This window comes from Thrips palmi, unplaced genomic scaffold (assembly GCF_012932325.1).
Source record: "Thrips palmi isolate BJ-2018 unplaced genomic scaffold, TpBJ-2018v1 HiC_scaffold_10, whole genome shotgun sequence".
NCBI classification, from domain to species: Eukaryota; Metazoa; Arthropoda; class Insecta; order Thysanoptera; family Thripidae; genus Thrips; species Thrips palmi.
In genome coordinates this window covers 19,433,465-19,461,152 of record NW_023144621.1, presented here as the reverse complement: position 1 = coordinate 19,461,152, position 27,688 = coordinate 19,433,465, and the positions used below count along the sequence as shown (strand labels likewise).

At 41.9% G+C, this 27,688-nt stretch overlaps 6 protein-coding genes across 15 annotated transcripts; 3 read left to right on the top strand and 3 right to left on the bottom strand.

Annotated features, from left to right (window-relative positions):
* The first annotated feature begins 3,662 nt into the window (after positions 1 to 3,662).
* Positions 3,663 to 5,590, top strand: LOC117648087 (PEST proteolytic signal-containing nuclear protein-like). The gene is made up of 5 exons (XM_034390294.1): positions 3,663 to 3,823; positions 3,939 to 4,059; positions 4,355 to 4,524; positions 4,613 to 4,761; positions 4,888 to 5,590. The coding sequence occupies exons 2-5, from the start codon at positions 4,023 to 4,025 to the stop codon at positions 5,003 to 5,005; spliced, it is 474 nt and encodes a 157-aa protein (XP_034246185.1). The 5' UTR covers positions 3,663 to 3,823; positions 3,939 to 4,022; the 3' UTR covers positions 5,006 to 5,590.
* On the bottom strand, positions 5,147 to 7,822 carry LOC117648073 (zinc finger protein 765-like). Of its 4 annotated transcripts, XR_004587850.1 has the most exons (5): positions 7,656 to 7,772; positions 6,297 to 7,184; positions 5,997 to 6,208; positions 5,746 to 5,910; positions 5,147 to 5,660 (listed from the first exon to the last, which is right to left on the bottom strand). XR_004587850.1 is itself a non-coding variant. In XM_034390257.1 (4 exons), the coding sequence occupies exons 2-4, from the start codon at positions 7,130 to 7,132 to the stop codon at positions 5,873 to 5,875; spliced, it is 1,086 nt and encodes a 361-aa protein (XP_034246148.1). In that variant the 5' UTR covers positions 7,133 to 7,184; positions 7,729 to 7,822; the 3' UTR covers positions 5,721 to 5,872. The 4 variants fall into 4 exon arrangements, 3 of the variants coding, with proteins under 3 accessions (XP_034246148.1, XP_034246133.1, XP_034246158.1); XM_034390257.1 differs by lacking the exon at positions 5,147 to 5,660 and having other exon boundaries at positions 5,721 to 5,910; positions 7,729 to 7,822; XM_034390242.1 differs by lacking the exon at positions 5,147 to 5,660 and having other exon boundaries at positions 5,721 to 5,910.
* Positions 7,756 to 10,192, top strand: LOC117648080 (motile sperm domain-containing protein 1-like). The gene is made up of 6 exons (XM_034390283.1): positions 7,756 to 7,895; positions 8,352 to 8,501; positions 8,590 to 8,753; positions 8,831 to 8,984; positions 9,060 to 9,203; positions 9,295 to 10,192. Exons 1-6 carry the CDS (start codon positions 7,820 to 7,822, stop codon positions 9,327 to 9,329), a joined length of 723 nt encoding a protein of 240 aa, XP_034246174.1. The 5' UTR covers positions 7,756 to 7,819; the 3' UTR covers positions 9,330 to 10,192.
* Positions 10,193 to 10,869: 677 nt separating this feature from the next.
* LOC117648049 (smoothened homolog) lies at positions 10,870 to 16,490 on the bottom strand. 4 transcript variants are annotated; one of them, XM_034390231.1, is made up of 13 exons: positions 16,246 to 16,490; positions 15,524 to 16,097; positions 15,227 to 15,436; positions 14,961 to 15,133; positions 14,709 to 14,827; positions 14,164 to 14,388; positions 13,863 to 14,064; positions 13,580 to 13,777; positions 13,354 to 13,499; positions 13,113 to 13,269; positions 12,971 to 13,035; positions 12,786 to 12,901; positions 10,870 to 12,697 (listed from the first exon to the last, which is right to left on the bottom strand). In XM_034390231.1, exons 2-13 carry the CDS (start codon positions 16,052 to 16,054, stop codon positions 11,531 to 11,533), a joined length of 3,309 nt encoding a protein of 1,102 aa, XP_034246122.1. In that variant the 5' UTR covers positions 16,055 to 16,097; positions 16,246 to 16,490; the 3' UTR covers positions 10,870 to 11,530. The 4 variants fall into 4 exon arrangements, with proteins under 4 accessions (XP_034246122.1, XP_034246110.1, XP_034246104.1 ...); XM_034390219.1 differs by having other exon boundaries at positions 12,786 to 13,035; positions 16,246 to 16,303; positions 16,389 to 16,485; XM_034390213.1 differs by having other exon boundaries at positions 12,786 to 13,035.
* A 990-nt stretch (positions 16,491 to 17,480) lies between these two features.
* LOC117651085 (ubiquitin-protein ligase E3B) lies at positions 17,481 to 24,337 on the bottom strand. Of its 3 annotated transcripts, none has more exons than XM_034394842.1 (18): positions 24,153 to 24,337; positions 23,745 to 24,040; positions 23,489 to 23,629; positions 23,055 to 23,361; positions 22,763 to 22,972; positions 22,493 to 22,684; positions 22,107 to 22,378; positions 21,867 to 22,015; positions 21,498 to 21,788; positions 21,255 to 21,427; positions 21,014 to 21,168; positions 20,802 to 20,938; positions 20,492 to 20,655; positions 20,103 to 20,365; positions 19,886 to 20,015; positions 19,640 to 19,804; positions 19,431 to 19,542; positions 17,481 to 19,307 (listed from the first exon to the last, which is right to left on the bottom strand). In XM_034394842.1, exons 2-18 carry the CDS (start codon positions 23,903 to 23,905, stop codon positions 19,135 to 19,137), a joined length of 3,195 nt encoding a protein of 1,064 aa, XP_034250733.1. In that variant the 5' UTR covers positions 23,906 to 24,040; positions 24,153 to 24,337; the 3' UTR covers positions 17,481 to 19,134. The 3 variants fall into 3 exon arrangements, with proteins under 3 accessions (XP_034250733.1, XP_034250744.1, XP_034250724.1); XM_034394853.1 differs by having other exon boundaries at positions 24,219 to 24,337; XM_034394833.1 differs by having other exon boundaries at positions 23,745 to 24,337.
* Positions 24,338 to 24,381: 44 nt separating this feature from the next.
* Positions 24,382 to 27,370, top strand: LOC117651104 (mortality factor 4-like protein 1). Of its 2 annotated transcripts, none has more exons than XM_034394871.1 (9): positions 24,382 to 24,538; positions 25,062 to 25,179; positions 25,284 to 25,382; positions 25,458 to 25,743; positions 25,859 to 25,950; positions 26,025 to 26,127; positions 26,204 to 26,273; positions 26,389 to 26,473; positions 26,560 to 27,370. In XM_034394871.1, the coding sequence occupies exons 1-9, from the start codon at positions 24,505 to 24,507 to the stop codon at positions 26,642 to 26,644; spliced, it is 972 nt and encodes a 323-aa protein (XP_034250762.1). In that variant the 5' UTR covers positions 24,382 to 24,504; the 3' UTR covers positions 26,645 to 27,370. The 2 variants fall into 2 exon arrangements, with proteins under 2 accessions (XP_034250762.1, XP_034250754.1); XM_034394863.1 differs by having other exon boundaries at positions 25,455 to 25,743.
* Positions 27,371 to 27,688: the final 318 nt, after the last annotated feature.

Below are 27,688 nucleotides of genomic sequence, written 5' to 3'. Positions count from 1 at the left end.
CTCTGCGTTGCACTTTCGGGCCAGGAAATTACAGGGCTTTTAGTGGCGGGGCGGCGACGTGGGCCTCGCGGGCCGCGGGGTGGGCGTCGGCGCGTCGGCCATGGCACGGCCAAGCGCGGCCATGGCGTCGCCGGACTTGGTGGAGACGCGGAGCAGCGCGGAGCACTCTGGCGTGGGCTGCGAAGGTAGGGCGCGAGTTGCTGGGCTGGGCGTCCTCTCTGGGCGGCCCGCGGCAAAGACATGGCGGACCGAGCGATTCCGAACGTCGCTTTCGTCACTCTGTCTCTCTCGCACTTGGGGCGTTGCGCGAAGGTCTCGGCGAAGGTGCGAGAGAGACAGCGACGACGCGGCGCGGAATCAGTCCACTGCACGCCGTTCCAGGTTCCCTCTCTCCCCGCACAACGCGGCTATTGAGATGTTGCTGCCCCGTTGGTGGTCTGCTTGCCGCACTCCTCCTGCAGGGAAAGGAAAGGCATCTCTGATGACTCCCCGCCTCCTACAAGCCCCCCTTCTCCACTGCTCTATCCTGGGGGCAGCAGACTAGGAAGAAGGCTCATGCTTCATGGTGGCTTATTCATGACTGGTTTGGCAAGCAGCGCCAGCAGAAGGCAAGGCAGAGTGTGTTTGAGGGAGGCGGGCCGAAACGGGGTCGGTGAACGTCTAAGTAAAGGGCAAGAAGTCTGCCTTGGCCGTTCTAAAACCGAAATGTTGCAGTCCCGCCTTCCGGACGCTGCAGTGCTCTGAGCAGCGTGCGAGTGTTTCTCATTGTTTCGGCCGGCCGCGGCCGCGCGCGGCCCGGGGCCTGATCTGTGGAGAAACACGTTTCGACCCGTTCCATGGCCTGCCGGGCCTGCCCCTCGCTTCACACGCGCCAACAGGTACCAACACGCGCGACGCATGTCTCACTCGCACCTGCGGGCCTCCGGGACGCTCCAGGGCCTCCGGGACGCTCCAGGGCCTCCAGGGCCTCCAGGGGTGCGAGAGGGACAGAGAGACGACCGCGATGTGCTGGATCGCTCTCAGCCGAGCGATTCTGAAGGATCGTTTCGTCACTCGGTCTCTGTCGCACTCTTGCGGCGATCCTTAGGGGTGTGACAGAGACAGAGTGACGAGACGGTCCTTTAGAATCAGGCGGCCGTCGCGGTCGCGCCCTCGGCGCTCGGCGCCTCCCCCCGGCAAGACCCGCTGCCTCGGCTGCGCGCCGCCGCCATGGCCGCCCCGCCACTGCTCCACTGCTACCGGCTTTACGTTGTTTTGCTCGAGGCGGCCGCACCGCGCCGCGCCGCTACTGGCTGCGCTTAGCTGCGCTGTGCCCGGAAGCCATTGCCCCGCCCCCACCGCCGGCACGCCGCTGTAGCCGCTCTGTCTCTCTCACACTCATTGAGAGAAACAGAGCGACGCAACACAGACCCCGCACAACGGGGAATTCATTATCGGCGTGAGATTGCAGTGCAGTGACGAAACCGACGGGGCCCTTTCACTGCAGCAGAGCGCCGCGCTGCAGTCTCCAGAGCCTCCGGGCCTCGCCAGCCTCCGGATCCCCTCCAGGCCACTCTCCAGGCCGCTCTCCAGGCCGCCCTCCAGAGTCTCCGGCCCGCTGTGCGCTGGGTGGCCCGCGCCAGTTTTGTGGACGGCGAAACATTGTGCCAGCCGCGCTTCGATCTTCAATCTGGGTTGCGAATCTCCAGACTTACCCCGATGAGTCGTTCCGTCGTCGCACTGAAGCTGGCGAGCGGGCGCGAAGAGACAGAGCGACGGAACCGCACGGGCCCCAGTGCACGAGAAGCGGGGTGCGTTTATGAGTCACCCGCACGAGGCCGAGCCGAGGGCCGAGCCGAGGGCCGAGCCGAGGGCCGAGCGACTCCCTCGGTCCTGCCGTGGTCGCGCTCTCACGGGACACCCCACGAGTGCGACAGAGACAGAGCGCCCAGTCTTCGGAATGAGTGGGCCGTGGGCAGGCCGTGGGCAGGCCGTGGGCCGCGTTCGGGCCCTTTACTTCCATGGCACTGTCGGCCTGGACTCCAGGCTGGCCGGCTGGCCGCGGGCGGTGAGGCAATTACTACCTGGGCGGGGAATGGCAGCGCATCGCAGACGCGCAGCGCGCAGGCAGTTCCCACGGGAGCACCAGTCGGTACGGCACGGCCACGACGGCAACGAAGGCAGCGAGCGCACATTCCGAGAGTCATTTCTGTCGCTCTGCCTCTCTCGCACCTCCACGCAACGCCGCATGAGAGCGAGAGAGGCAGAGCGACGATACGACTCTCGGAATCAGTCCGCAGGTCCGCAGGAACAGCATCAAGATGAGAACCGGGACGCAGACGAGGGCGGCGGGGGCGAGGACGGCGGCAAGGATGCGGCCTGGCTGGCTGATAAATCAATTATGCCTGCGCCGTGCGCGGCCTCGCAGCCTCGCGGCGTTCGTGAGCCGGAAACGCGCTGACGCGGCGCCTGCGCCGTTCGGTTGATTGTTTGTTGCTCTTGGCGCTGTGCGCTGCGCTGTGGGTGTGATCGGCTGGTTCGAAGTTGGAACATCCGGCCAGCAGACTCACTGATTCCGAAGAGGCCTCTGTCCATGTCGCGCCCTTGCGGCAGGGGTGCGAGAGAGAGACAGAGCGACGAAACAGGTGTTAGAAACCCAAGACTGGAATTCCATTTGAGTGCGGCTGGCCGGTCCCTGCCGGTCCCCGAGGCGCCGAATAGCCCCCAGCCGCCCCTCCGCCACGCTCCGCCGCTCCCCACGCTCCGCCACGCTCCCACAGCGCCGCCGCCCCCGCGTCCGGCCCGCGCCCGGCCACGACGGTACGCAGGTTCAACATTCCGCCTGGCCCAGCCACGGGCCCAGCCACGGGGCCAGCCACGGGGCCGTGCCGGCCGTGCCTGTGGGAAAGCAACCCGCCCCGTCGGCCCGTCCCGTCGGCCCCCAGAGCCCCCAGCACGAGCGGCGAGGCGCGGGGCGCGGCCAGCCCGGCGAAGCAGGCGAAGCCAGCGCCAGCCGACAGCCAACCCATCATTTATTGCCGCAAAGTGCCCGATAAGCGGCCACGGTGCCCCTCCCCTCCCTCCTCCCCTTTCGTTTCGATTGCTTCCCAATCAGAGGGGGCGCAGTCGAGGCGGCGGCGGTTCTTGTTGTTCTCCGAGCGATTCTGAAGAGTCGTTTCGTCGCTCTGTCTCTCTCGCACTCATGGGGCTCTCCGTAAGGGTGCGAGAGAGACGGAGCGACAAACCGATCTTCTGAGTCGCTCGGCAGGCGTCTCACTGGCGCGCGGCGCGCACCCAGCCATCCGGGCGTTTCGATGTATTTCGATGCCGCCGCCTTGTTCGTGGGATTGATTGTCATTGTCCGGGCTGGGGCCGCTGGGAAGGGGATGGGGATCGAAGAGTACGCTTCATCCCCACCCGCGAGGCTGGGGAGGCTGGAGCGGGGAAACACGAGTGCATCATTTTCTGAGAACTCTCTTTTCTGAGTTATTTGTGAAAATCGGCTCCATTGCTCCCCATTGCGGCTCCAGAAGAGGTCGACAGGCTCCCCCTCCCCCTCCTTTTCTGCGGAGCGCCTACCAGTTAGGCAACCCAACTGCCTGGCACCAATCGCCTGGAAATAGGCGACTTGTGCGTCTGATGCGCGATGAAGCGCCCGGGGAGTAGTCCACCCATTTGACACCCCCACCCCAGTCAGCCAGCATCTCTCCCCACTGTTCCACCGCCACTACTGCTACTGCTACCGCCGCTTTGCTTTTGCTTTGGTAGTCAAGTTCGCTTCATCACAAAATCGTTTTCCAGACTGTCCGTGGTTAAAACCAGTGGGATTTGAGCTGATTTGAAGGTAATTCCAACCACCGAAAAGCATCAGCAGAGCTTAATGTTTGCAGAAGCTCAGGAATCGTCTGCTTTCTCACTGTTTGTGTATAAACGTCTGAACGAGTTCTGTTTCTTTCCAGGTTTTGGATCAGTATCCGAAGGGAATTCATTCTAGAAAGCTAGAATTTAAGTCAGTGGAATCCTTCGACAGACTCCTAGGCAGGATGTCGAAACGACCTTCATACAGCAGACGGGAAACAGGTGAGATTTCATCTTATTTGTTTCATTTTAGAGGTTATGTTCATACGTTTAGGACTATTCGGTCCCAGTCGATCCCAATTTCTGTTTTATCCACTTTTTGGCAGCCGTCGTTTTGTATTTTTTTCTGAATGTAAATAGCATGTTAAGTGAGGAACGTTTTAACAAAAAAGTTTTTGAGTCCGAAGAGAGAACCCTTCAAAACTTACCCGAGATTGTTTAAAATCTTTGAAATGGTTTCAGACCCACTCTGGCCTAATTTTAGCATTGTCTCAACTTGTCCAGTATTTGCTGTTAGGTTACTCATCCAGCAACAGCGACAGCGATGGCAGTGGGTCAGATGTGGAGGATGATCGTTCACCACCGAAGAAGACAAAACTCGCCTTTGGCGTAGGCCAGAAACCAACAGTATGTAAACCAACAGACGGACCTCCATCCAAGTCAATTCAAATGAAGCTGGGATTTCAGGTATATTTAATTGAAATCATGTAATTTGTGCTCAAAATTATCTTTTATCTGCATTTTGTTTGCTTCAATTCTGTTTTTTTATTTCCAGAAACCGAGTGTTGCTAAACCTGCGTCATCATCATCTTCATCTTTAAAAGCTCCTTCAAGAACTGTTGCGGCTGCATTCAATGTAGATGACGATGATGAAGTAGAAGAAATGCCTCCAGAAGCACGAATGCGCATGAGAAATATTGGCAGGTTAGTATCAGCATCTGCCTGATTAACGCCACAGAACACATTTTATTGTTCTTTCCACTAAAAATGGTGCATTGCATGTCATTTGTAACATACATCATTCGCTCTCACAATGATTTACTCTTCCAGAGACACACCAACATCTGCTGGGCCTAACTCCTTTGGCAAAACAAAGCAAGGTTTCTGTGATGCCAAAAAGGTATTCGAGAAGTCACTTAAAAAGAAAATGGAAGAAGTGAAACAATGATTTAGAAAATATTTTCCAATTATTTTTGTGAACAATGCAAGGAATATCTTGTGAATTATGTCGGTTATATTCCTGTCCTCTCAAATCATCTCATTATTGTCTTTTTATCCTTCACTTGCTTTTGAGCTGATATGTAGAGTGTTATTCACTTTCCAAGTTTTTAAGTAATTCAGATTGCTTTTTTTAGTTGTCTTCTCAATGTTAATTTTTTTTTTCACATTTGTCCCACTCAGTTTTTTTTGTGACTTAGAAATGACGATGTTGTCTGTGTCAATCCCAGCTGAATTGTGTGATAGTGGCCCTTCAAATTTTTTAGTAGGGGAATGTTGGCACTAATATTGCCATGATGGGCACTTTATCAGTTCATGTATTATGAGCACAAAACTACTGGTAATTACTTGAATACGTATTGTTTGATTAATACTGATTGTAGTCCCTGTGATTTGACTTGTGTTTCCTTTGTTTTTAAAAATTCAAGATTCTTTTTGTAGGCTTAGGTAAATGTGCCAAGAGTACCTTGTCTTATACTATGTACAAATACTGTATCTTGTACTTGTCTTATCTGCATAAAGCCCCTTTGACTCTTAAAAATTGGCTAATTGCTTTAGACTATGCTGGTTCCCTTATGAGACAAACATCTGGTGGTTTGTAGCTTCTGAAAATATTAGGAACAAACATGAATTGCATAAGGGTCTTTTTCAAAAATTCGATCAAATGTTTTTTTGTTTACTTTAATTTACCTATAAATCCTAGGTTAGCATATATAAAGCAGGCATCCACTGACTGCAATATCTAATACATGTTAAATGGTATATGTTTGAGTACATAGTAGGTAGCAGAGATAAAGCAAAAGTTTTGGAGAGTTTCTTAAGTTGGGTCAGTCTCAGGTGGACACACCAAATGATCTGAAGGAAACAAAGTACATTACTCATCATTCATCATCTTATCTCAAACACAGGGGAATCTCTGTAAAATAGACATCATAACTTACCTTGATTGATGTGAGTCTGGAAATTTGGTTCCCGATGAACTTTGTTCTGGTGGCGAATTAAATATGAATCTTTCATGAAAGTTCTTCCACAAATATTACATTCATGATTTTGATCGATATGTGTTCTTATATGCAGGTTAAACAGATTCTTTGATGTAAATTTAAGATCACAGTGTTGACAATCCAGTGGCTTTTCTGAAATGTGGGTCCACCTGGTAATTGAGGAGGAAACAAATTAAGATCACCTCAAATTTCTCACATATTAGCAAGATTACTTAAACGAAAAAAGGGCTTACTTACCTATGAGCAGTCACATAACTTTTGACAGCAAAAGTTTTTTGACAAATATCACAAGAGTAGGGTCGCTCTCCTGTATGCACTCGCTTGTGAGTATTTAAGCTGCTTTTCTGGGAGAAGCGCTTATTACAAGTGACACAAGCAAACGGACGCTCACCAGTGTGCGTCCTCATATGAACTTCCAAATAGGGTTTGCGACAAAAAGTCGCTTCACAATAAGTACATGCATATGGTTTGTTTCCTGAATGTACTTTCATATGAACATAATATGAAGAAAGTGAAGATAGAACTTTGCCACAGATTTCACATGTTGTTTTGGTTGAAAATCTAGTCTGCCCTTCAACATTTAGAGTCTCATCAACAGTTAACTGAGAATCACTGCTAGAGCTTTCTTCTTCTTTTGATGGGCTTTTACTTCTGCAAGTCAAATCAAAAGCTTGCTTTCGGTGGTATTCAACATTGCCTTGATTCTTCAATTTCATCCTCTCTTCACTTTCTTGATTGTTACCAAAACCTTGAATGGCAGGCTGCTGAGCAGTAGATAAATTATTTTGTTCATGGTAAGTAGAACTATCATGGCCCACTGACAATATTTTGTTAGTGCCGCAATCATTCGGTGAACAATTCATGGTAGGTCCATTGACATAAGTTGAATTGCTTTGTGGAACACAGTTGGTCGGATGGCTATTATTTAAGTCATAAAGTGAAGTCTGACATCGGTAAACATCTACGTCACTCTCCACTTTTATGTGTGGAGTGCACAGCCAGGCTGGTGAGATGTAATTTTCTGATACACCTGCACACTGTTGTTCATGCTGTTGTTGCAGCTGCTGATCCATTTAAATTAATTTACTATTGGAAGTAGCTAACTCACTTGTCAATGTTCTTTACCTGGAAGTGAAGAAATTTTACAGACTTTATTTATACATAACCGTAAAATCTAGTAAAGATGAATTTTAATTCCAAAGGCCCTTTAACATGTTTAAGAAAAATAATTATCAATATTGAACGATGCAAGGGGCATGGCAGATAAAGAATCAAAACAAACAAACAGACGACACGGCGGCCTGCGGTAGCCTGCGGCAACGGGAAGCTCCCGTCGTTCGACGTCGCAGCGCCCCAATGGAAACTTTGCACAGCGGTGTTGGATCCAAAGAGTTTGCTGGGCAGTTAAGATAAACTAGCGAGACCAAAAGCATGAATATGTGCTCTAACTTGGTAATTTTCAGGACATCGCCCACCGCCTGAAGACCGCACTCCCCTTCCAGGAGAGGATGCCATGCCCCTTCCATTGCCCACCCAATGAAACCGGCCTTTCTCTCAGAGGCCTGATGTTCTTTTCCTTAAAATTTAGTCACAAACCCATTTTATGCAGTTCACCCACAAATACATCAAGTTCTTTCGATTAAAAGAGGTGTGCGGTGGTGCGTCCTACCTATTTGCAGTGCAGCAGACTAATCGACTGTACTGCCAATAATCTTCGCTTGCTTCATGGCAGTGACCAGTGACGTCATAACGATGTGTTGATGCTGAGAACAACAAAAGAAACTATTGTGGTTAGAGGTACTTTACCTTTTCTTTCCAGCCGTCAAAGCCAGTCAGGTAATTTTTGCGACATTATTTCTAGATTTGTTATGAAGGGCAAATGATTGAGATAATATCCTCGCGCGAGAGTCGTCGAATTATTTCGTTCGCAAACTGGGAATCTCCACCTTTATCTTCTGCTATGCTTCATGAAATGATACGTCATGAATATGTTTTTCTCTCGACGTGGATTTCCCTTGTCTAGAATGAGCTAATTTGCTGCTCGACAAAATTACTCTCGTTCTCATTTATTTGTTGTAGTGGTTCTGTCATGGCTAATTGCTAGTGCTTGTGAACGAGCTACACCTTTCCCCTCATTTGTGCTAATTCATTGCTCAATAATCATAAAGTGCGCCCTCGCCTCGTGTCATTATGTACATTTCATACAATGTCATGACTTAATTTCTACCAAGGACAAAATTATGAACAATCTCGTGGTTGGCATGATTGTATGGATGTATTCCTTGTTTTCAGGTCACAACATGCAGCCATCTCCTGGGTTTGATCAAAAAGTACCTATTTTTGTATTTCCACAGTCAATTAATTTTTATCTTGATGATCAAACAACTCACAAACAAGTCTTGACTCTCTATAATCCTTATGAATTTGCAGTAAGATTTAAAGGTATGCTCCATAACTAGGTTTTACACAATAAATTTTCTGTCATTATGCTTTTGAAGCCCAATAAAAAAACTAAAAAAATTGCTTTCAGTTATGTGTACAGCTCCCAACAAGTATACTGTTGTGGATCCAGAAGGTTCAATTAAGCCACAGTGTTGCATAGATATTGTAGTACGCCACAATGCAACAACCTCATCAAATTGCAATGTAACTGATAAATTCCGAATTCAAATGCAAGACCTTACTACAAAACAGGTACTTATTTGAAATAGTCCTTTGTTTTCGGTTGTGTGTTTAAGAGTCGAAATAATATTTGCTGCCGTTTTTCGCAGGTTATCGGAAAGCGAGATGTTACAGCTCGACTGGTCCCTGGAACTCATGATGCCTCTTCAGAGAGAGATAGGGATAATTTTCAACAACTGCCACTTGTATCTGGTGCTCAGTCTCCTCAACAACAACAGTACCTTGTCAGAGATGGAAGAGCAGGTGAGCACTTTTGTTCAGATATTCGACACCTATTTGCACTACCTTAGATCCATTAATCTCATTATGCTTTTGTAGGACGTGCTGCTGCACCAAACTATGTTGCTGTTGCGGTCGGAGTCCTCTGTTGTGTTGCACTAATGCTTCCCACGGAAGGAGATAAATCGCCTGCCCCATTTCACCTCTCAGTGAATTTTAAACTTGTCCTTGCCTATGTTTTAGGTACAGTACTTACAAGTTTCCAATGGTCATATTCAACTTGTATTTTTACACCATGAGGAGTGTAGAATGTAATTTTTGTGGTTTGTTGCAGGTTTGGTTACCATGGTAGTTCTGCGTCCATACTAAGTGTCTTTCTCTTCAACGCATATCTTCTGACTGTTTCTGAATTGAGGTGTGGGAGTTGAAATTTTCTGTGTTCTATACCATGACAGTAGTTATTCTTAGGCAGGTCTCTGCTGCTAAGCCACTGTGATTTGTAAGAAGAAACAGAAAGAAAAAGAAGTTGCTTGTATAAATAGTGTTTTATCTTAAGATGTGGGTGAGGAAGTTCTGTGGAGAGTGTATATGCATGCGAACTTACTAGTACCTCCTCACTCTAGTGAGCTATGAAGTAACTATCATTCAGAGCCATAATTGAGTGTATTTTATGACAACTTAAGATTTTCAGTTGTATTTATTCAGTCAGAAGCTTTATAACAATTTCAAGTCACATCTTCCTCTGTGATACAGTAGTAAAGAAACCTGTTTTATGCTTCAAGAGAAATGTTGAGGGCATGTATCTGTGATAAGGGTGATAGTATTAAGTTTATTTTTTTTACATGTAATTACTTTGACATCTGAATAACTTGGATAGTCTCAAACTGTAATTGGTAACTTTAAAAATCTGATCAAAAATTCCACTGTAACAGTTCTCTTTTTCAGAACTAGGCGGATTGTCATGAAACTTTCCTTGTCATTATGTTATTGTACTTATTTTTTCTTTTCCATTTTTTAGACAAGAAAGATATAAACTGATTATCAACAAGTCATCATTCAGAGGTTTTTTTCTTTTCTTAAAACAAAAATGTAAGGGGCTTTTTACTGAGCAATTTTAAGAATGGAACATCATAAACGTTTTTGTTACTTTGCCTTGGTTTGTTTGTGTTTAAGGGGGTTGTAAATTCAAGATTTTATGTGATGTATTCAATAAAATAGCAGCAGGAACTTTACTCATGCTCTTAGCTTCTTATGCTCTTCAGTTCAGGTGGTGGCATTTCAAACCCAGAACCATCACTCTAAGATTAATCAGCGCCATCAAGGTAGGCCACCCACCCATTTGACACGCTGGCGTGGGTGGGAGCCGACGGCAGGAACTCTTCTGCGCAGCTTTAGAGGGAGTTAAATCTTGGAGTGATTCTGATTTTGACGATTTATCACCCACACCAATCCTCTGTTCAAACACGCACAAATTCATTCACTTGTCCGCAAAATACTCTCCCTACGGGCTCGAGCCTCGCCTTGAACTAGTACTTTCGGGTTGTCTGGTGTGCTAGCCCTTTTACAGAGCCGCGCCGTCAAGGTAGGCCACCCATTAGACACGCTGCTTCAAAAGCAGCGCTGCGGAAAGTACCAGCCGGGATTTGAACCCAAGTACTTCTAACCACGGCCTACACCTGAGCCCACCAAGGCACCGATTGGTTTACGTTCGTCTAAACTTAGAGTGATGAACGAATTCAAGCAGTCAACTGAGGTAGTAAATGTACTGGGTTTTGGAAGTAAACTGAGGACAATGTTATCATACGCTAGGGAGCCGAGTCCTAGTCCGGGAGATCAACAAACTCAAAGTACAGAGCTGGGAAGCTGGTTGAAGGTTTGTACCTGCAGAACTTGAAATACAATAGCTTTGTAAATGTAATGGTGTGTTTATTACAACTGAGCAATACATACAAAAAATGTGTATAATCTCGAATTCCAGGGCATTTTGACAGTCTCTTTGTCAGTCTTAAAATATAGTATTGTGAACTTAACAGTGAGAAATATTCAAGAGTTCACTCTCACAAAAGTACTCTACTTCAAAAATTGTCAACAAAATAGTAACAAATTGTGGTTGTTCTTTCATTAGAGAACATAGTAAAATTAAATATCATGCCAGACTTAAATTCTGGTTCACATTACAAAGTTTACTGCCTACATTAAATAAAGGAAATTGTGTGCAGATACCAGCCAAACACTGACAAAAAAAAGTGTCAAAAATAAAATACTGCATTATTGTAAAAATAGCAAGTAAAATCCCTCATGCTATTCACATGAGGATGTTCACATAAATAAATAAGTGTTATGAGTATTCTTACACAAGTTCATAACAAACATACACACAAATCTCAACCTAAACTTAAGAAAAATTCATCATATGTAACACACTAAGAAGTAAAAAGAGAGGCTTATTCTATCAAAAATAGAAGTTATTTGGCACATATTGTACATAATGTACATACTAAAAGTGATGTTCAATAATACATTCAACAAACATGATTTGTTCTTATCCAACCAGTACAGTACTTCCATAACTAAGCATTTGGATTGCGAACCAGCTCAGTTGAGCTTTTGCGTCTATCCATCTCACTACTTTTTGATCTTGAGACTTTGGTTTCCTTATCCTGGAAACTTCTCTTAGAACTATGATTATTACTGATGTTATTAAAAATGTTGTCAGATCTCAATGCGTCTGATAAAGAATGGTGACTAGGATGAGATTCTGATAAGAATCTTTGTCTTTCATCCTCAATATTTCCTACATCATTAAGACCACTTGAGAGTGACGTTTGAGTGGCTACTTCCCGAGCTTGTCTCAACGAAGAAACTGTGACATGCTTGCTAGCTCCAGTTGATATCCCAGAGAGGGATGATTTTAGGTTCAGGCAAGAGATTTCATGGCTGTAGGAGGATGAAGATGCGTCTGATAATTCATCATTTGGCTTTGAGCCTTCTTTTAGAGAAGTATTTTTATCTGGTGTCTTTCTTACTTCAGCACTGTTCCGAAAGGGCTTTTCTTTAGTGTTTGAACTAATGTCAACACCAAAATGTTCCTGCTCTTCATCACTGGCTGATGAATTATCATCACTGCAGTAAACATTACTTGGATACTCCGACTTCACTTTGGTATATGTCATACCTTGGTGAGTTTTTGTTTCCAGTGTACCTACTTTATTAGACTCATTAGAATTAAGGAGTTTCATTCTGTTATGTGACTCATCAGCAGATAGTTTTTCCCTGGACTTTCTGTTATTTCTTTTCCTTCCTCCATTCAATTCACCATTTTTGTCTCCACATTTTCTATCTGGAGAAACCGAGCTACTGTCTAAACTAGAATCCCGGCTCTGTGCACCATCTTTCTGCACTTGTTGTTGGCCACTAGATTTGCTATTTCTACCCCCACCTTCATTAGTATCACAGCCAATTTCACCTTGAGTTTTTCCAGATGCTCTGCTGTTGCTATCTGGCTTATTTTCAGGGGCATTCTGTCGGTCAATTTCATTTTTCTTCTTCCCTGGGGAAAGTACTGGTAGGGCATCATCTTCAGTTTCACTTGGATCAGGAAATCTAAACATACCTCCAGTAGTAAGAGAACTTGGAAGTATTTGGTCATCATTTAACCCAGCATTGCCAGTTCTTCTCTTGAGGTTTGGCACCAGAGATGGTAGATTAGGGTTACCCAAGCCGAAAGTGGATAAAATCTAAAAGGGAAATATTACCCTGGATGTAAGTATCATCATTTTAGACAAACCAGGAAAAATGTACTATGCTTTCATTGGAAATACATACTTGAGCTCCCAGTTGACTCTCTTGAGATGTTGAGCTGCCTCGTCTGTTATACAAGCCGATTCGACTGCGTTTGGCCTGATGCTTTTTCCTTTTATGTCTTGGTTTCACACGTCCTCCTGATACACCCAAAGAAGTCAGAGGTGGAACTGGAGTGCATCCAGCTTTACGGCCCGCAGTAAACTCACCCAGAGCAAAAGACAGTTGTGAATCAAGGCTTTGTCTCCGAGACTCATTAGACAATCTAGACACTCTAGAACAAAATTTAATGTAAGCCATTGGGAAAACATATTTTGTTGAGTAATTTCTACTAGTACCACAAATATATACCTGCGAACACCATGGCTAAAATCAGAATATTGACTTGAAATGGACCCTGTAGCAGGATCTATGAGGGCACCTCTTCGAGTGACAAGTTTGGGAAGAGCAGCTGCCCAGGTTGTACTCATGTCTTGAGATGCAACACTATTTAACTCAAAGTTAAGCCCTGAAAATAAAAGATTTGTTAAGCAGAAAAAAATTAAGTAGAACTGCCCTATAATAATTAGAACAAAATAAAAATGAGACTTACCAACTGGGTCATCATGGGTGCTGTGGAAACTAATAGAGATCCTTCCCGCGCGATTGAAAGCTTGCCGTTTTGCAAATACTTGAGCTATTACCTTGTGCTTTTTCATTTTTACTGGTTCATCTTCTTCTTCTTGGTTAAAAAACCTGCTTTAAGACAAATTATTAGCACTATCCCTTGTTGAAGTAAAATTAAAGCAAGTATGTATTTTCAGTATGATTGTGCATACCTTTTTAAGAATCGGATCCAAGTGTCTACAGTTGACGACGTCCAAACCCAGGAAGACATTACAACACCACAAGTAAATAGAGCTAAAAGATGCAACTGAACCATAGCCAGGCTGGGACGCACTTCAATGCGACAGTCACCATGCCCAGTCAGGCCAACACCATCTGTCAATACACCACCACTTCGCATAATCTTGCATCTGAGAGAATGGGGAAAATGATATAAATTGATGCATTCAATGACATAGAGAGAGGTGGGTAGTTTTTGCTGTTTTCAACACTTACATCATGAAAGTGCGGAAACTTTCCTTCCAAGAGCGCCGATGTTGGAATTCATAAATGTGCACAACAAAGGTAGCAACGACAAAAATAAAAGTGAATAAGGTAAAGAATCCCATTCTCACAATAGTCTCCCTTATTTTGGCACTGGCTCTCTCAGAAATTATTTCATGGCTATTGATCTTAACTTTTATAAGAGTGATGAGACCTGAAACATTTGAGGCCGGACAGCAAATATAAGAAAACAAACAAATTATTTCCACATATTAAAGATGAAATGGTTTCTGATAAATTTTACTATATTAACCTCTTAATAGAAAATACGCTCCTGCTGAGAATAACACAGCAATGGGCCCTAGGAGCAACCCTCCTCTTGCTGCTGGATTCATATACCCAACAAAGCAAATGCCCAACTCGCTATTGCCATCTATCTCACCAATAGCCATTGTGGTTATAGTCAAAACAAGAGGAAGAGACCAAGCTACAAGATGAAAATATGCCCCTTTTTTGTCAATACGATCTTGGATTTTACCTGCAAGACAAAAAATAAAGACATGCAATGTAATAAAGATGCGAGATATAATGTTGATTATGTTACTGTAAAGAACACCAGTGAGCTTATGGTTTGACATTCAATCTAAAAAGTATAACATAACATGAAATAGAGCACACTTTCAAATGCTTTCAATAGCTATGAAAAACAAAATAATTTTCAAATCACTTTAGCACACAAGCACTTTTAACTAATAGATAAACAACAAAATGATATGCAAACAGAGGGGAAAAAGATACTTCATGCAAAAATAAGCATCTGAATAAGCCAGAAGATCATTCAGTGCTAACAATGCTTACCTAATGCTCGAAAACTTAGGTGCCATGCATATGCTAAAATAACAAACCATACACATGCAGCCATCAAAGAATAATAAATTAGCACAAAGACTATGACACATGACAAGTTTTCCCCTGCACTGAAACAAAAATTATATTTCCAAAATTGACATAAGCATAACACAAAATTAACAAAAGAAACCCAGATCGCTACACAACATGAAAAAATGATGATGATAATTATAGTCCTGTGCTTTTAATAATGTTACTTACCTCGGTTCTGCCATTCTGAGTGTACCATCCTTACGGCACACAATGCCTTCTCTTGCTCCTGGTAAAAATTGTGCCATGAACCCAACACACACTAGCAGAAAGCAGCAATTGATATAGAAAATTATCAAAGCTGGGTATTTGTTAGCTGATCGCCAGTCAATCAGAAAAGATGCCTGAAAACAGACCACAAAAATTAAGGACTGTGAACATGATCATAGATTCCACATAGGTACCCATTTCTAACAATAAGTGTTTTGGTCACTTACAACTGTGAAGAAATTAACAGCAGCACATACGCCACCAGCCCATGCAATGAGATCATGAATCTGGCGATGTTCATCTGGAGTAAACATGGGGTTGGCACACTGCATACCACAACCCTCTGTCCCTTCGAAAAATGCAGAAGGGTTATCAGTAGGTACTAAAGGTGCCATGCATTCAGAGGTGGTATTGAAGCGCACCTCACGAGCCTCTATCTGAAAGGAAACATTTGGCATGTTAATGATTATAAATTCACATTAAGACACAAACAAGTTAGAATTTTTCTTAGAAGATCAGCTTACTTTGCTGCAATTGAGAGGAAACCTGTCGGTATCATCACATCGAAGAGGTGTTGTCCAGCCTCTTTCCAATTCTAAAATTCTGCATGGGCCCATGGCTGTCTTGCACATTTCTTGAAGTGGCAAGACAACCGAGTCGTTGTCACAACGAGGCATATATAAGGCACAGAGTAAAGGTTGAATAACTGCCCAGCATCTTGGTACATGTTTAAGAGCAGTCCAAAACTGAAGTTTTTCTTGCATTTGCTCCTGAGTCAGACCAACCAATTCCAATGTGCTTGAAGAGTACGGTAATTTTGCTCCTAAGCACATTGTATTGTTCAAATGTTCGCATTTTGCTTTACGTCGACATTGTGGTCCAGTTGTATCCAGAGGTGACATAAGCAGAGATGGTTTCTCTTTCATTCGGAGGCGGTTACCAAGATCTCTAGATGTATTTTCAGGAATGACCAGTGTGTCACTTTCATTAGATATTTGATTTCCTGACGACTGGACAGCAAGAATAGCAAGCCAAAATAGATGCAGGAGAAGCATTGTGTGAGGTTGCTTGACGACTTAAGAAGAATCAAACTCCAATCTGAGAACAAAGTAAAGACCAACAATGAAACCGAAACATATGTAACAGATACAAATGACGACTTAACTCCGTGTTTCACAGATAAGGACATCAAAACTAAGAAAGTACTTCGCAAAGGTTATAAAACGAAACTTGGTTGCGTGCCTACCTGATGATTCCTTCTCCTAACACCACGAAGGAGCGGTCTTGATCATTCCATAAAATATCTGAAAGTACGGCATTTGGTATATTCACACTTTGTCCGATGGCAACATATTTTTCTGAAGAGTTAGAAAAGTCAATTAGGATTACAATGCATCCTACTGCACAATCAGTCGAGAAGCAAACGCATCTTGACCACCCACGAAGACCACCCAGCCTCATGCGCTTGGTCGTAGTGTTGTTGTTGTAATGTTGTTGTTCTTGTTTGTTGTTTTCGCTGTCCAGGCCTGTGCACTAACAGCATCAAAATTGCTACCATTCTGTCAACAGCTCAGGAAAATTAGCGAGTGTTCTTTATTTTATCATTGATCCACTCCTTCCTTAATTAGTTACAGATGCTAGCTTTGAGGCACATTGTAGGATCCTATAAGCCATAGTCTTTGATGTACATGGAGAGTTATTGCTAGTGTGTTGGCAGTTTTGAAATATACCCACGAGCAACCGTTCTCGACGCTCATTGGCAGAGCTCCGAGCGGCATGGTGGCGGCAATCGGAACAGGGTTCAAGTCTTGACAGTTGTGGTAAACCAATGCATTGAAAAAGCGTTGCACATCATTGCTCAAGAAGTGCAACTGAACCTTAACACCTGCAGCCTTGATGACTCTTGCGCAGCTCCGGCTCCTCGGAGCTGGCGTAGCCTCAGGGTGGCCTCTCCTCCCACTACCTTGTTGAGCTCTTAGCTAGGGAGGAGTCCATTCCACACATTCTACACTACACTAGATGAGTTCCTCCACCAGTGTAAACATAATTAAAATATGCTGCTAAATACTTAGACGAAGTAACAGTTCTCGACTTGGTAGGAAGCTGAGATTCTGGCTCGAGGCTCGATACCTTGATACCTAATTTTGATCAAAATCTCAAAGGGTAAGTTAGGCAGGGGAGTCCAATAAGTGTGGGGCCGCTTTCTCCAACTGGGTGAAAGATATCGACACGCAGACGATAGATCTCTTCAAGGGCCACAAAAAAAGGCATGGCTAACAGGGGAAGGGATGTGGGTAAGGGGGGCTGACCAGAAAGGTGACTTGCCTCCCTGGTCCAGGCTATTCTCTTGTCCAAGATGACTGCAATTTATCGCCTACCTGTGTTCCTGCAGATCCCCTTAGCCTAAGCAATGTTTTTACGCCTACAGCCCCCCTTCCCCTGAGAGTGGGTTAAGTGCTATACAATATTAAGAACACAAAATTATAAACAATGTCAAATGTTCATGGTTTTTTTATTCATGATTAATAACAACAATTCAGATGCGTACTGAAGCACACATATCACATTTAATTATGAATATTTCAACTTTTACAGTGTCTCTGCTGTTATGCCACCTTCACATTAGTTTGTTTGAACCATACACAGACTACTTGGGTGATTTCTAAATTGTTTAGCACGGTTTAAAAGTAGCATTTTGATGATCCTCATACAAATAAATAAGAATATGAAGAGATGTTAACTGTAAGCCAATGTATCACAGCCATAGTAATTAAAAAAAGAATAAAAAAAGATTGAACGCCAAACAGACACCTGAGAAACTCTCCTTTCTCTATCAGTCTACATTCAAATGAGTGGTTTACAGCAATGTAAATAAAGGGTAATAAAAATGCTATTTCTAGCTCTTTCACACAGTACAGCTAGTATCAAAAGGTCATTGTATGTAAGCCATGTAAAGTGATTGGACAAATGCCTTCTACACAAAGGCAAGAATTAAAAAAAAAAAAAAAAAAAAAAAACAACTCAGGAAACATTACATTTTTGACAAAAGACAAAACTAAATGGACCATCCTCACCCTACTCAAAGATGTTAAGAAATATATTTTACTTAAAAAGGCAAAATAACTAACTTAAAGAGTACTGCACAAAAACGGATGAAAGCAATTTAGAGCCTTTCTTTGGTCAACTAGCATGAACCATGAGCCTTCTTATAAAGAGGCACCAAACACAAACAATTATCTCTAATGATGTTAAAGAGCATTCCCAAAAACGAAAGAAGGCTATGGCAAGAACTATCTCAAACAATAAAGAATAATAGTTAAAACCAATACTAGAGATTTTGAACAAGAAATAACCAACCTCAACTAGTGGAACTTCAAGGCAACACAATAACTACCTAAAAGGGCCAACTGAAAGTTAGTTGGCAGCACAACCTTTGATCAAACTTGAAGATATTTTCTGACTAGATATGCAAGCAAAGCTGGTTCAGTTTTTGCAGCGTAAAAACTACATGTTCACAATAGTTTGGCAAATCAACATTCTGCCCTTATCACACATGAAAATTTATGGGTTTCGAATGTATTTATCACTGAAAATATACCACCATATAAATAAAAGGTAAAATTTTTTACTGCTGGTACAAACTATTATAAAACATACCTAAACTCCCTCATTTACCTCTTAATTGAAAGCACACATAAAAAGAGCCTCTGTTTTGTTTCCATCACATATATTAACCATCTCTAACAACATAATATAAGCATCCGAGTAGAACTTTGCAAAAACGGAAACCTCCACAATTCCACATTTTTAATGGAGTAATAATATCACAGTTTTAACAGAGTAAGTCACAATATTTCTTAAAGCCATTTGACAAATTGTAAATTATTGACACTATTACAGGACAGGGAACATATACAAACTACTGTACCCTACAGTCATCCAATCTATAAAAATTAAGCAGTTTTTCTTTCAAAGCCATCAAAATGGCAAGAATTCTTTCATAAAACAAAACGAAAAACTTTGAAGAAGTCAATTTTCACTAATAGCACAGAACATCTAGCTATAAAACATACACCTCTCCTTTGCGAAAATATGTTCATAATGACATGTTTAAGTAACAAAGGGCTAGTTTCTTTTAAGAAAGTTCAAAGCCTGTGTTGCTTGATACAGCATAACGCAGCTTTTCTCTTAATGTACTTTTCTTTTGGTAGTTTGGGAGTTTCAATAAATTGAAACATGTGGATGAAGTTGGCAGGCGGTTCTGTGGATCCTTCTTCCGAATTGTAAAAAAGCCTCTTATTACACTGGCTGCAAATGACAAGGAAAGAAGTAAAAGAATTAAATGTTACAGTAAAGCACACGCAATACATTTGAATTTTCAGGTCAGAATTACAACTTGTGGGCTATTTCAAGACAAGTCACAGCCCTTACCAATAGTATCTCCTGTATCTTCATCATCGCCAACTTCTACACAGCGAATACTAAATGGGGGTTCCAAGTGTGCAAATCCTAGGAGAGGTGGTTTGGAGCAGCTTGTAACAAACTATGAAAAAAAATAATTGAGGTAGAACAAGCTTATCGCACATCAAGGAGGATGAAATTTTATTGTTGCTGTATTATCATCATGGCTATCACATTACCTTAAGAAATAGCGCACGCTCCTCTTCAGTAAAATCACGGTCAAGAACATCCCACAACCAATTAACAACTCTATGAGAATCATGAAATCCACCATAATATTGGGTATGACGTCTCAGGTCTCGTAGATCTAAGGGAACATTGTCTCCAGATATGAGACGCTGGAGCTGTAATAAGTGGACTTAGTATGAAAATTGCAGTTGTCAGTGAAACAATAGGACCAAATACACAAAGAGACCCATAATTACCTCAGGAGTAGAAAACAGCTGCAACCATTCTACATTTATCAGAGATCGGAAGCCTCTGATAAAGGCTGCTGTTTGCTCTCGAATTTGAGTGTGCATTCGAAAGTGAGCCATAAGATGGATATAATTGATTCTTTACAAAAAGGGTTGGATTAATTAACAAGGTCTCATGTAGTGAATATGCAAAGCAATAATTAAACTATATCCTGGGGAAACTTACTTATTTTCATTGGTTACTGGTATTACACGGCCACCAGGGACAAGCTCATGTGTTACAACACGTCCCAAGCAATCCTGGTCTACTGAAAATGTTAAATCTAGGTCCCCAACATCACCAGCATGGTGCTTAATAAATGTTAGACTGCGGTAAAGGTCACTATCCAATGATGGTAGTTCATCCATTGCTGAATACAACACTTGATGAGTGTGACCCAAGACTTGGCTCAAGAAAAATGATGCAAAGGGAACATCAACAACAATACCCTAAAGCAAAGTAAAATTTATTAGACTTAAATATATAAGAACAGTGACATACTTATAAGAAGAAAAGCTGTATTCCATAACAGACTAAGGTGAAATAGTTTTTCACAACCAAGAATAACAAATTACCTCATACACCGCTTTGCCCAGCATACGTCCAACAAATTCAAAGAGTTGCAGATGATTTTCTTGAATATAGGAAGTTGGTGATGGATAAAGCCTCTCTTCTGAAGTTGCTTTGAATAAGTTCAGAGTGGGATCAAACACTCGCTTGATAGTTTCTTCAAGAAACTCTAAAATAAATCACAAAAAACATTTAAATGAAGGGAATGATAAAAGCAAAAATATCCAGAAGACCTTTTAGTGAACTTGTTCATGGCAAAAGAACTAAAACCCTTTTTCATTTATTAAAAAAAAAGGAAACATTAAAATAGATTACCTTTGAAGACACCATCTTGGTCAATGCCAGCTTCATCCAAACCTTGTTCATTTATAAAGCGGACTCGTATAACCCCTTTTAAGGACTGAGGAGGCAGAAGAGCCAGTTGCCTATAACCATCCTCCACTATTCGTGATCTAAAGACACACAATAAAATCACGTTAGAAATGCTGCAATGTAGCAGTGAGGAGCAGATAAGGTCAAGCTTTTACCTATGGACTGTGATTAAAGTTGATTGAGGAGAAACAGAGATGGCACATGCAGACTCAGTTAGCCCAAAAACTGCCTTTTCATTAGCCACATGCTTTCTAAACAAGTTAACACGTTCTTCATGAGGAATGATGTGTGGCATTTTCTGAAGAAGCATCTTGAAAGACAAATACAGTCAGAGGATATGGGTAAGCTTAAATGCAAGACCAGCATAGGGCAGTAAATAAGTTATCTTAAACTTACCACTACTGGCTTTTTTCCTTTTTCCAAATCAGCCATAAACTGACTAACTCTTATTTCTTTAATTAGCCAGTGATTATCCGGACTGTAACGCCTCCGGCAATCTCGACGATATAGTACTTGAAGGAGGGTATGCATTTCTACAAAGACGGGGTTGGTGTGCAAAGACTTCAAGTCTGTAAATAAAGTGAGTTAAAGTATAGAGTGATAAGACAGCAATTTGAGCATGTAATTAAAGATACTTACCAAACAATTGATTGTAAATGGATCGGTATAAGAAAAGATTGAGGAAGTTACTCAATGTGACATAATCAGTAATTTTAAATGGCTCTTGTTGGTCATACATTTCCATATCATCAAGAATGGTAACATAGTTAGTCATACAATTACAAAAAAGGATAAGCATTTGAAATTCAGGGGCTGTGCATTTGATGTTGACTGCAAGAAGTTCTAGAAATGCTTTCAAGCCACAATTAGGACCCAAAGAACAGAGAAATGACCAAAGGTGGTAAAGAACTTTATCCTGGTAGCATAGACCTGAAACAATGGGTGTAAAAACTGAGAATAAAAAGAAATATGTAACTCATAGAATAATTGTTGTTGGGAACACATTACCAGTCAATATATCAAGGGATAATTGGGTAAGGGTGGAAAGAGCAGTCTGATACAATGAGCAAACCAATGCAACTTTTGTGAATTCTGGACTGCCTAACTTTCTATAGCTTTTAGCAGAACTAGCTCGGTTAACTCGATTTTCCAGAGCTCTGTGTGAGCAAAAAATAATGAAATAAGAATGAAATACTGTAATAATATTGATCATAATCCTTGCATACTTAAACACATTCTTAATTTCACCTTCTAATGATGTTTGTAGGAGCTGGGCTCCTGGCCTCTTCTTCTATTTGTGATTTTTCTGAAAATTCAGCAAGTATTTGCCCCAACAGAAGCTTAACAAGGGAGCCCGACCAGAGTAAGTGTAACTGCTGCTTCACCAAAGGCATGGCTTCTTGAGCATAGGCATCAGTGCTTTGAGCAAACCAACCCAAAACCGGATGCCAATGAGCCAGAGGTGATTGCTTCTGCATAACATAGTGCATGCAGCTCTCCAGAAGTCTAGTCACAACAACCTAAACAAAGAAACAATTTTAATATCAGAAAAAAGGAAAAAAAAAACACACACACTCACACAATTAAAAGTTGTTGATAAAGAACAGAGCGCATATCAATTGAAATACACTTACTGTAAAAGTTGGGAAAGCAAGTTCTGGAAGAGTTGTTTCCCTTTCAAAATGTGCAAGCTGAATAAGGTTGGCAAGCAAGCAAAGAGCATAATTTCCTTCAAGAGCATTGAAAACAATGCGAAGATTCTGTTCAATACTCAACAGTTCAAAACTTCTCCGTAGAATGGAATGTTGTTCAATCAATGTTAAACACTTCAACAGAACAAAATTTGTTACACACCAACATACCAAAATAAAAGTAAAATTTTAAAAGGGTGAAACATATTGTACCTCTGGTGCTAATGTTTGAATATGGGACACTAAGGCAGGCACACTGAGAATATGAATGAGGAAAATGGTTGAAAGTTTGTCAGAAAAACTTGCAGCAATTAGAGGTCTCAGTGCTAAAGTCACAGCTGCTGATAAGCTTGCATGCTTCAGAACTACTGTAGATCGGCAGAGGCTACGTTTGAGAAGTAACTGAAGAGACTGATAAAGACCCTGCAACATAAACGGAACATTGAGAAATAAAATTCACAACAAACTTAAACCTTTTGAAGGTTACAGAGGTGTGTCTGTATACCTGAGAAGCAAGGTGGCCCATTATGTTGGAACACAAGTGGTTCAGCCCTGGTCTTAAATTTTCAAAGTTTTTAGATTTGATCAGAACCCAAGTTGATGTTGAAGTAAATGCTATGAGTGTATGAAGATAGGTCATCAGGCTTTTGCAATCCACTGGGCGCTCTGGCTTCAAACCATCAATATACAACAAAATTCTCGATAATATATTCTTCATGTGTGATATCCATCGAAGCACATGCTCCTTGTTTAAGGCGATTCCGACATAACTGTAACGTGGGGATTCACTTTCCAAGCTTGAGACAAGGTACCTGAAAGCATAGGGTGCTAAATTAATATGACATATAAATATTTATATAAAAAACAAGTGTCATCAAATGTTGAGGCAGTAATAGAGAAATTTATGGAGGATTACTACATGTGGAGAACTCAATTAACCTGCAAAGCTGCAAAACTCGGTCCACATCTCTATCTTGCTTCCAAACAAGCATAAAACGGCGAGCCACCTGATATGCTTGCAGTGCCGGCAGTTTTTCAGCTGTTGCCGGATCATCATTGATTACCGTATCAAACTGCTCCCTAGGAAAACACAAACACAACAAGTTGTATTTTAAAGAACAACAACAAAGTTTTCATTTAAGTGTCTGTTGACATACTGCACTGATTTCTGTTGCAAGATGACAGTGACACTTACAGCACAGTCTTAGAGAACTCCCTCCTGGCTTGAAGGCCTCGAAAGTGAGCCTGGATGCAAGAGGCCGCCAGACATTTCTTCTTCTCAAGTTCCCTTTCCTTGCGTGCGGTTCGTGCTTGCTCCAGCAATTCATCCTTCTTAGACTCGGGGCTGTCAAACATGGCTAGTGCCTCTAACCTCTAGGATTGCAGTCCAAACAAGCCTTAAAAGACGGGCACTAGGGCATAACGCCCGGAACACGGCACATTCTTCCCAAATCAATCAGTCCAAAACTGCACAAAATAAGGTGTCGAATGCTGAAGGGGACAGCACAAGACAACTTTCTAATTTTACGCAAAATAACAAATTGAAGAAAAACTTCGTCGCAGTTGGTTACGAGTTACGTCAGTGATATGATTCCAAACGTACAACTGGCAGGATTAAAAAGAGGGCAGGTCATAGCCACAGCATGCAGTGGCAATGCATTGTGCATACCATGCAATTCCTTTCCCTTGAGAATGTACAATCTACAAATCTACATAAAACTTCGCGCGACTCTCAGAATATTATCAACAAACAAATCCTGTCTGCCCATGCCGTGTGCGAATAGTCCTGTCAACAACTTCTCGTTATTGGCAGACAGCTGCCGTGCAAATAAAGGCCCATTTCGTGTGAATAGAGAATCTCGCCCACCGGTCTTTCCGCACCGGTTGAAGTTGTGGTTCTAGTTGTCGCGGTAACCTCTCTTCGATAGCATTTTCCTTTAGATTTTTATTCTGAGATGGCCCCTAATGCACCTTACAAATTTAAAGAAGGTTCGGGTTCTTTTCTATGTGATTAATTTAAGCACAAACTGCTTACGCCTGGCATATCAGTGTAGTTGTGTTGACAGTTTTATGTAATGAGCAGTTCTTGATTAAATTATGCATTTCTAGTAAGCGATGGACTTTGTCGGTACTCTATACCAAATTTCTAGAAATGTTCTTTCTTTTTGACCCTATTACATACCTGGGGTATGTCCCAGATTTTCTCATTCTTATGAGTGTGAAAGGATGTTGTTGGTAATTGAACATTATTCAGGCTTTGTTCAGTAAAATTATTGCAGAGTTGTTTAAAATTTCATGGATGGAGTTATAAAGTACTTTTTGGTGTTTGATTTTTTTTCCGGGATTGTATTTGATCAGAAATGCTCAAAATATGGACTAAGCAAGCATGTTTTGAAGTATTGTTTGCACTCTTGCCTTGCCGCCTATGTTTATGTACCTTTTATCTCATGAAGCGAAGGAATTAATTGAACCAATATGGTGGAATTTTGATTACCTTTTTATTTTTTGGCAGGAGAGAAGGTTCTATGCTTTCATGGACCCCTAATATATGAGGCAAAATGCCTGAAACAATCATCTAATGATAAAGGCCCTATCAAATATCTAATCCATTATGCTGGATGGAATAAGAAGTAGGTTATATTGAACCCTCTTAAATTCCTAATTTCAATGCTGTTTTAAATTTTATATTTGAACATTTTCAACCACGGTATCCTAACTAAATTTTCCTTTCTAGTTGGGATGAGTGGGTTCCTGAAGACCGAGTGTTGAAATACAATGAGCAGAATCTTCTTAAGCAGAAGGACCTTCAGCGTAACCATGCAGCAAATCCAGTGTAAGAAACTAAGCATTAATTTGCCCCAAAAAATGATCTATTTCTATGACTAACTCCATGTATCTTCAACAGCAGTAAAAAGAAAGCTGTAAAAGCTGTCAAGGGTAAAGGGGGTGACGGGGACACTGATAGCCGTTCCTCAACTCCCACTCAGAAGGCATCTGAAAAGTCTCAACCATCAACACCGTCATCTTCTCAAGATTCGTCCAGTGATGTGCCTAAAAAGAAGAAGAGCAGAGCAGATGCCACTGTGGAAACAGAAGAACAGTTTCTATCTAAAGTAGAGGTTAAAGTGAAATTGCCAGATGAACTTAAACCGTCTCTTGTTGATGACTGGGATCTCATTACAAGACAAAGAAAGGTATTCAACTGATTATGCCATATTAGAAGTTCTTTAAAGTTCATCAATCAATATTTAATTTCAATTTTTAAAGATTATCTGCTCTGTATAGTATAAATTGGTATAAATTTTTCAGCTTGTCAACCTTCCAGCAAAGCTCACTGTTGATGAGATTCTGGATAATTATGTCAAAATGAAAACTTCCAGCAAGAGCAACACTCCAAACAAGTGAGTAATTTTTTCTATCTTGTAGAGCTACCAGGTAGTGTGATTCTTCTACTGACCGGTTTTATTGTTTGCAGGGAAAGCTGCCTGATGGATGTAGTACGAGGAATTAAGGACTATTTCAATGTTATGTTGGGGTCACAACTTCTTTACAAGTTCGAGCGTTCACAGTATAGTGAAGTGAGTAAAATTTTGAAGTGTTACACCTATTTTATACTTTGTATTGTATTCTACAAACTTCATTGTACTTCTCTAGCTATTGGAGCAGCATCCTGACAAGTCTATGAGTGGTATTTATGGAGGAATTCATCTCTTAAGACTTTTTGGTGAGTAAGTGAAATTAGAAAATAGAAAAACTGCATGCTACTTTTAATTTAAAGTTTCACTATAGTTTTTGTTTTGATGTCTTTTTAAAAAAATAATAATGTATATCCCTTGCAGTGAAACTGGGAAAGAATTTAGCATACACACCATTGGATGACAAAAGCATTCAACTGTTGTCAATGCAAATCCAAGACTTTTTAAGGTGAGAACATTACATTTCATATATTGTTAAAACATATTTAATGTTGTACATTGTGTTTGTACATGAAACAAAATTTCTCATTTCAGGTACATGGTTAAAAACAAATCCACTATTTTCTCACTTCAAGATTATGGCATAGCTTCACCAGAATACCAGAGAAAAATCATCTGAAAGTGGCAACTGATTTTTGTTGTAAACTTACAAATTAGGCATTGGTGCAGATTTTATTGATGTAACAATGTACCAATATTTTAATTTCTGTAGAGTTTGAAATATGTTCCAAGATAGCCCTCAAAATTGAACATTAAAATTTCAATCATACCAGTGTTACACGCTAGGTGCATTAAACCTGCACATCCCAACTAACTTATTTAACCAATCAACAGATTTTTGCCCTACAAAATCACATAAATTAGTTTGAAGTTCTGTTTATAGCGAACTCCAGGAAGAAGTGATGTGTAATTTTCCCATTTCTGTCTGCTCCTGGTGTTTTCTTTCTTACCTCAGTTATGACTTGGTTTATAATACTGACTGGATCCGTTTTTATTGTATTGAGGCTTAGATTATTGGAGCCGGTAAATCTGTAACAGGATTGTCTATTGTATTTTTAAGGAAGAGCACAGTCCTTCCCATTTGAATCTTCTTAAAATGTTGGTGTCCAAATATTTTTGCCATATTTTGTTAGTTATTACTAATTTTAGTTTTATGTGTAATTGTCTTTACTGTGGCATAGTATGAGTGGCACTGATATGTTTTGTTGATAAGCATGGGACTCATTTTTGAAACGCCTGTACAATTCCTTCTGTATGTATGACTGATGTATTTCTATGTTGATTATAGAAGACCTCTAGTGTAAATATATTTAGATTAGTGTAATACAATATCTGGAATTTACAAGTCTTGTATTTTATTTCTTGTTCTGCAACACCAAGTGTAAACAATTGCATGACAAGCATTCCTTTTGCTCGCTCACCGCGTTCCGCACTCGGCTCGGCGGAGGCACATTCGATTCGACTGTGAAAGGTGGCTGTAACATCGGTGCACCTGTGATGCCGAAGCGCCGACGCCCCTGAGCGATGCCGTGGGTGCGACGCCGCGACGCCGCTCCCCACCCGACCGCCCCGACCTACCCCCACCCTCCTCCCCGAGTCGGCAGTCGGGCCTAGAGGCGAGGCGGCCGCGCCGCGGCCAGCTGAGCGCAGATTCCCTGCCCTC

Coding starts and splice junctions, on each gene's coding strand:
- LOC117648073 (XM_034390257.1), bottom strand. CDS start 7,132: ATGGATCAGCAGCTGCAACAACAGCATGAACAACAGTGTGCAGGTGTA. Junction 6,209..6,296: donor AGTTATGTGACTGCTCATAG/GTAAGTAAGCCC, acceptor CTCAATTACCAG/GTGGACCCACATTTCAGAAA. Junction 5,911..5,996: donor CCAGACTCACATCAATCAAG/GTAAGTTATGAT, acceptor TGTTTCCTTCAG/ATCATTTGGTGTGTCCACCT.
- LOC117651085 (XM_034394833.1), bottom strand. CDS start 23,905: ATGTTTGACAGCCCCGAGTCTAAGAAGGATGAATTGCTGGAGCAAGCA. Junction 21,169..21,254: donor AAGGAAAAAAGCCAGTAGTG/GTAAGTTTAAGA, acceptor TTGTCTTTCAAG/ATGCTTCTTCAGAAAATGCC. Junction 19,543..19,639: donor AGCGTGCGCTATTTCTTAAG/GTAATGTGATAG, acceptor TTTTTTTCATAG/TTTGTTACAAGCTGCTCCAA.
- LOC117648049 (XM_034390213.1), bottom strand. CDS start 16,054: ATGCTTCTCCTGCATCTATTTTGGCTTGCTATTCTTGCTGTCCAGTCG. Junction 13,270..13,353: donor CACCCATGATGACCCAGTTG/GTAAGTCTCATT, acceptor TTTTATTTTCAG/GGCTTAACTTTGAGTTAAAT. Junction 12,698..12,785: donor AGAGTCAACTGGGAGCTCAA/GTATGTATTTCC, acceptor TTTCCCTTTTAG/ATTTTATCCACTTTCGGCTT.
- LOC117648087 (XM_034390294.1), top strand. CDS start 4,023: ATGTCGAAACGACCTTCATACAGCAGACGGGAAACAG. Junction 4,060..4,354: donor ATACAGCAGACGGGAAACAG/GTGAGATTTCAT, acceptor ATTTGCTGTTAG/GTTACTCATCCAGCAACAGC. Junction 4,762..4,887: donor CGCATGAGAAATATTGGCAG/GTTAGTATCAGC, acceptor TTACTCTTCCAG/AGACACACCAACATCTGCTG.
- LOC117648080 (XM_034390283.1), top strand. CDS start 7,820: ATGCTGAGAACAACAAAAGAAACTATTGTGGTTAGAGGTACTTTACCT. Junction 7,896..8,351: donor CAGCCGTCAAAGCCAGTCAG/GTAATTTTTGCG, acceptor CCTTGTTTTCAG/GTCACAACATGCAGCCATCT. Junction 8,754..8,830: donor AAGACCTTACTACAAAACAG/GTACTTATTTGA, acceptor CGTTTTTCGCAG/GTTATCGGAAAGCGAGATGT.
- LOC117651104 (XM_034394863.1), top strand. CDS start 24,505: ATGGCCCCTAATGCACCTTACAAATTTAAAGAAG. Junction 25,383..25,454: donor AACCATGCAGCAAATCCAGT/GTAAGAAACTAA, acceptor TATCTTCAACAG/CAGTAAAAAGAAAGCTGTAA. Junction 25,744..25,858: donor TCATTACAAGACAAAGAAAG/GTATTCAACTGA, acceptor TAAATTTTTCAG/CTTGTCAACCTTCCAGCAAA.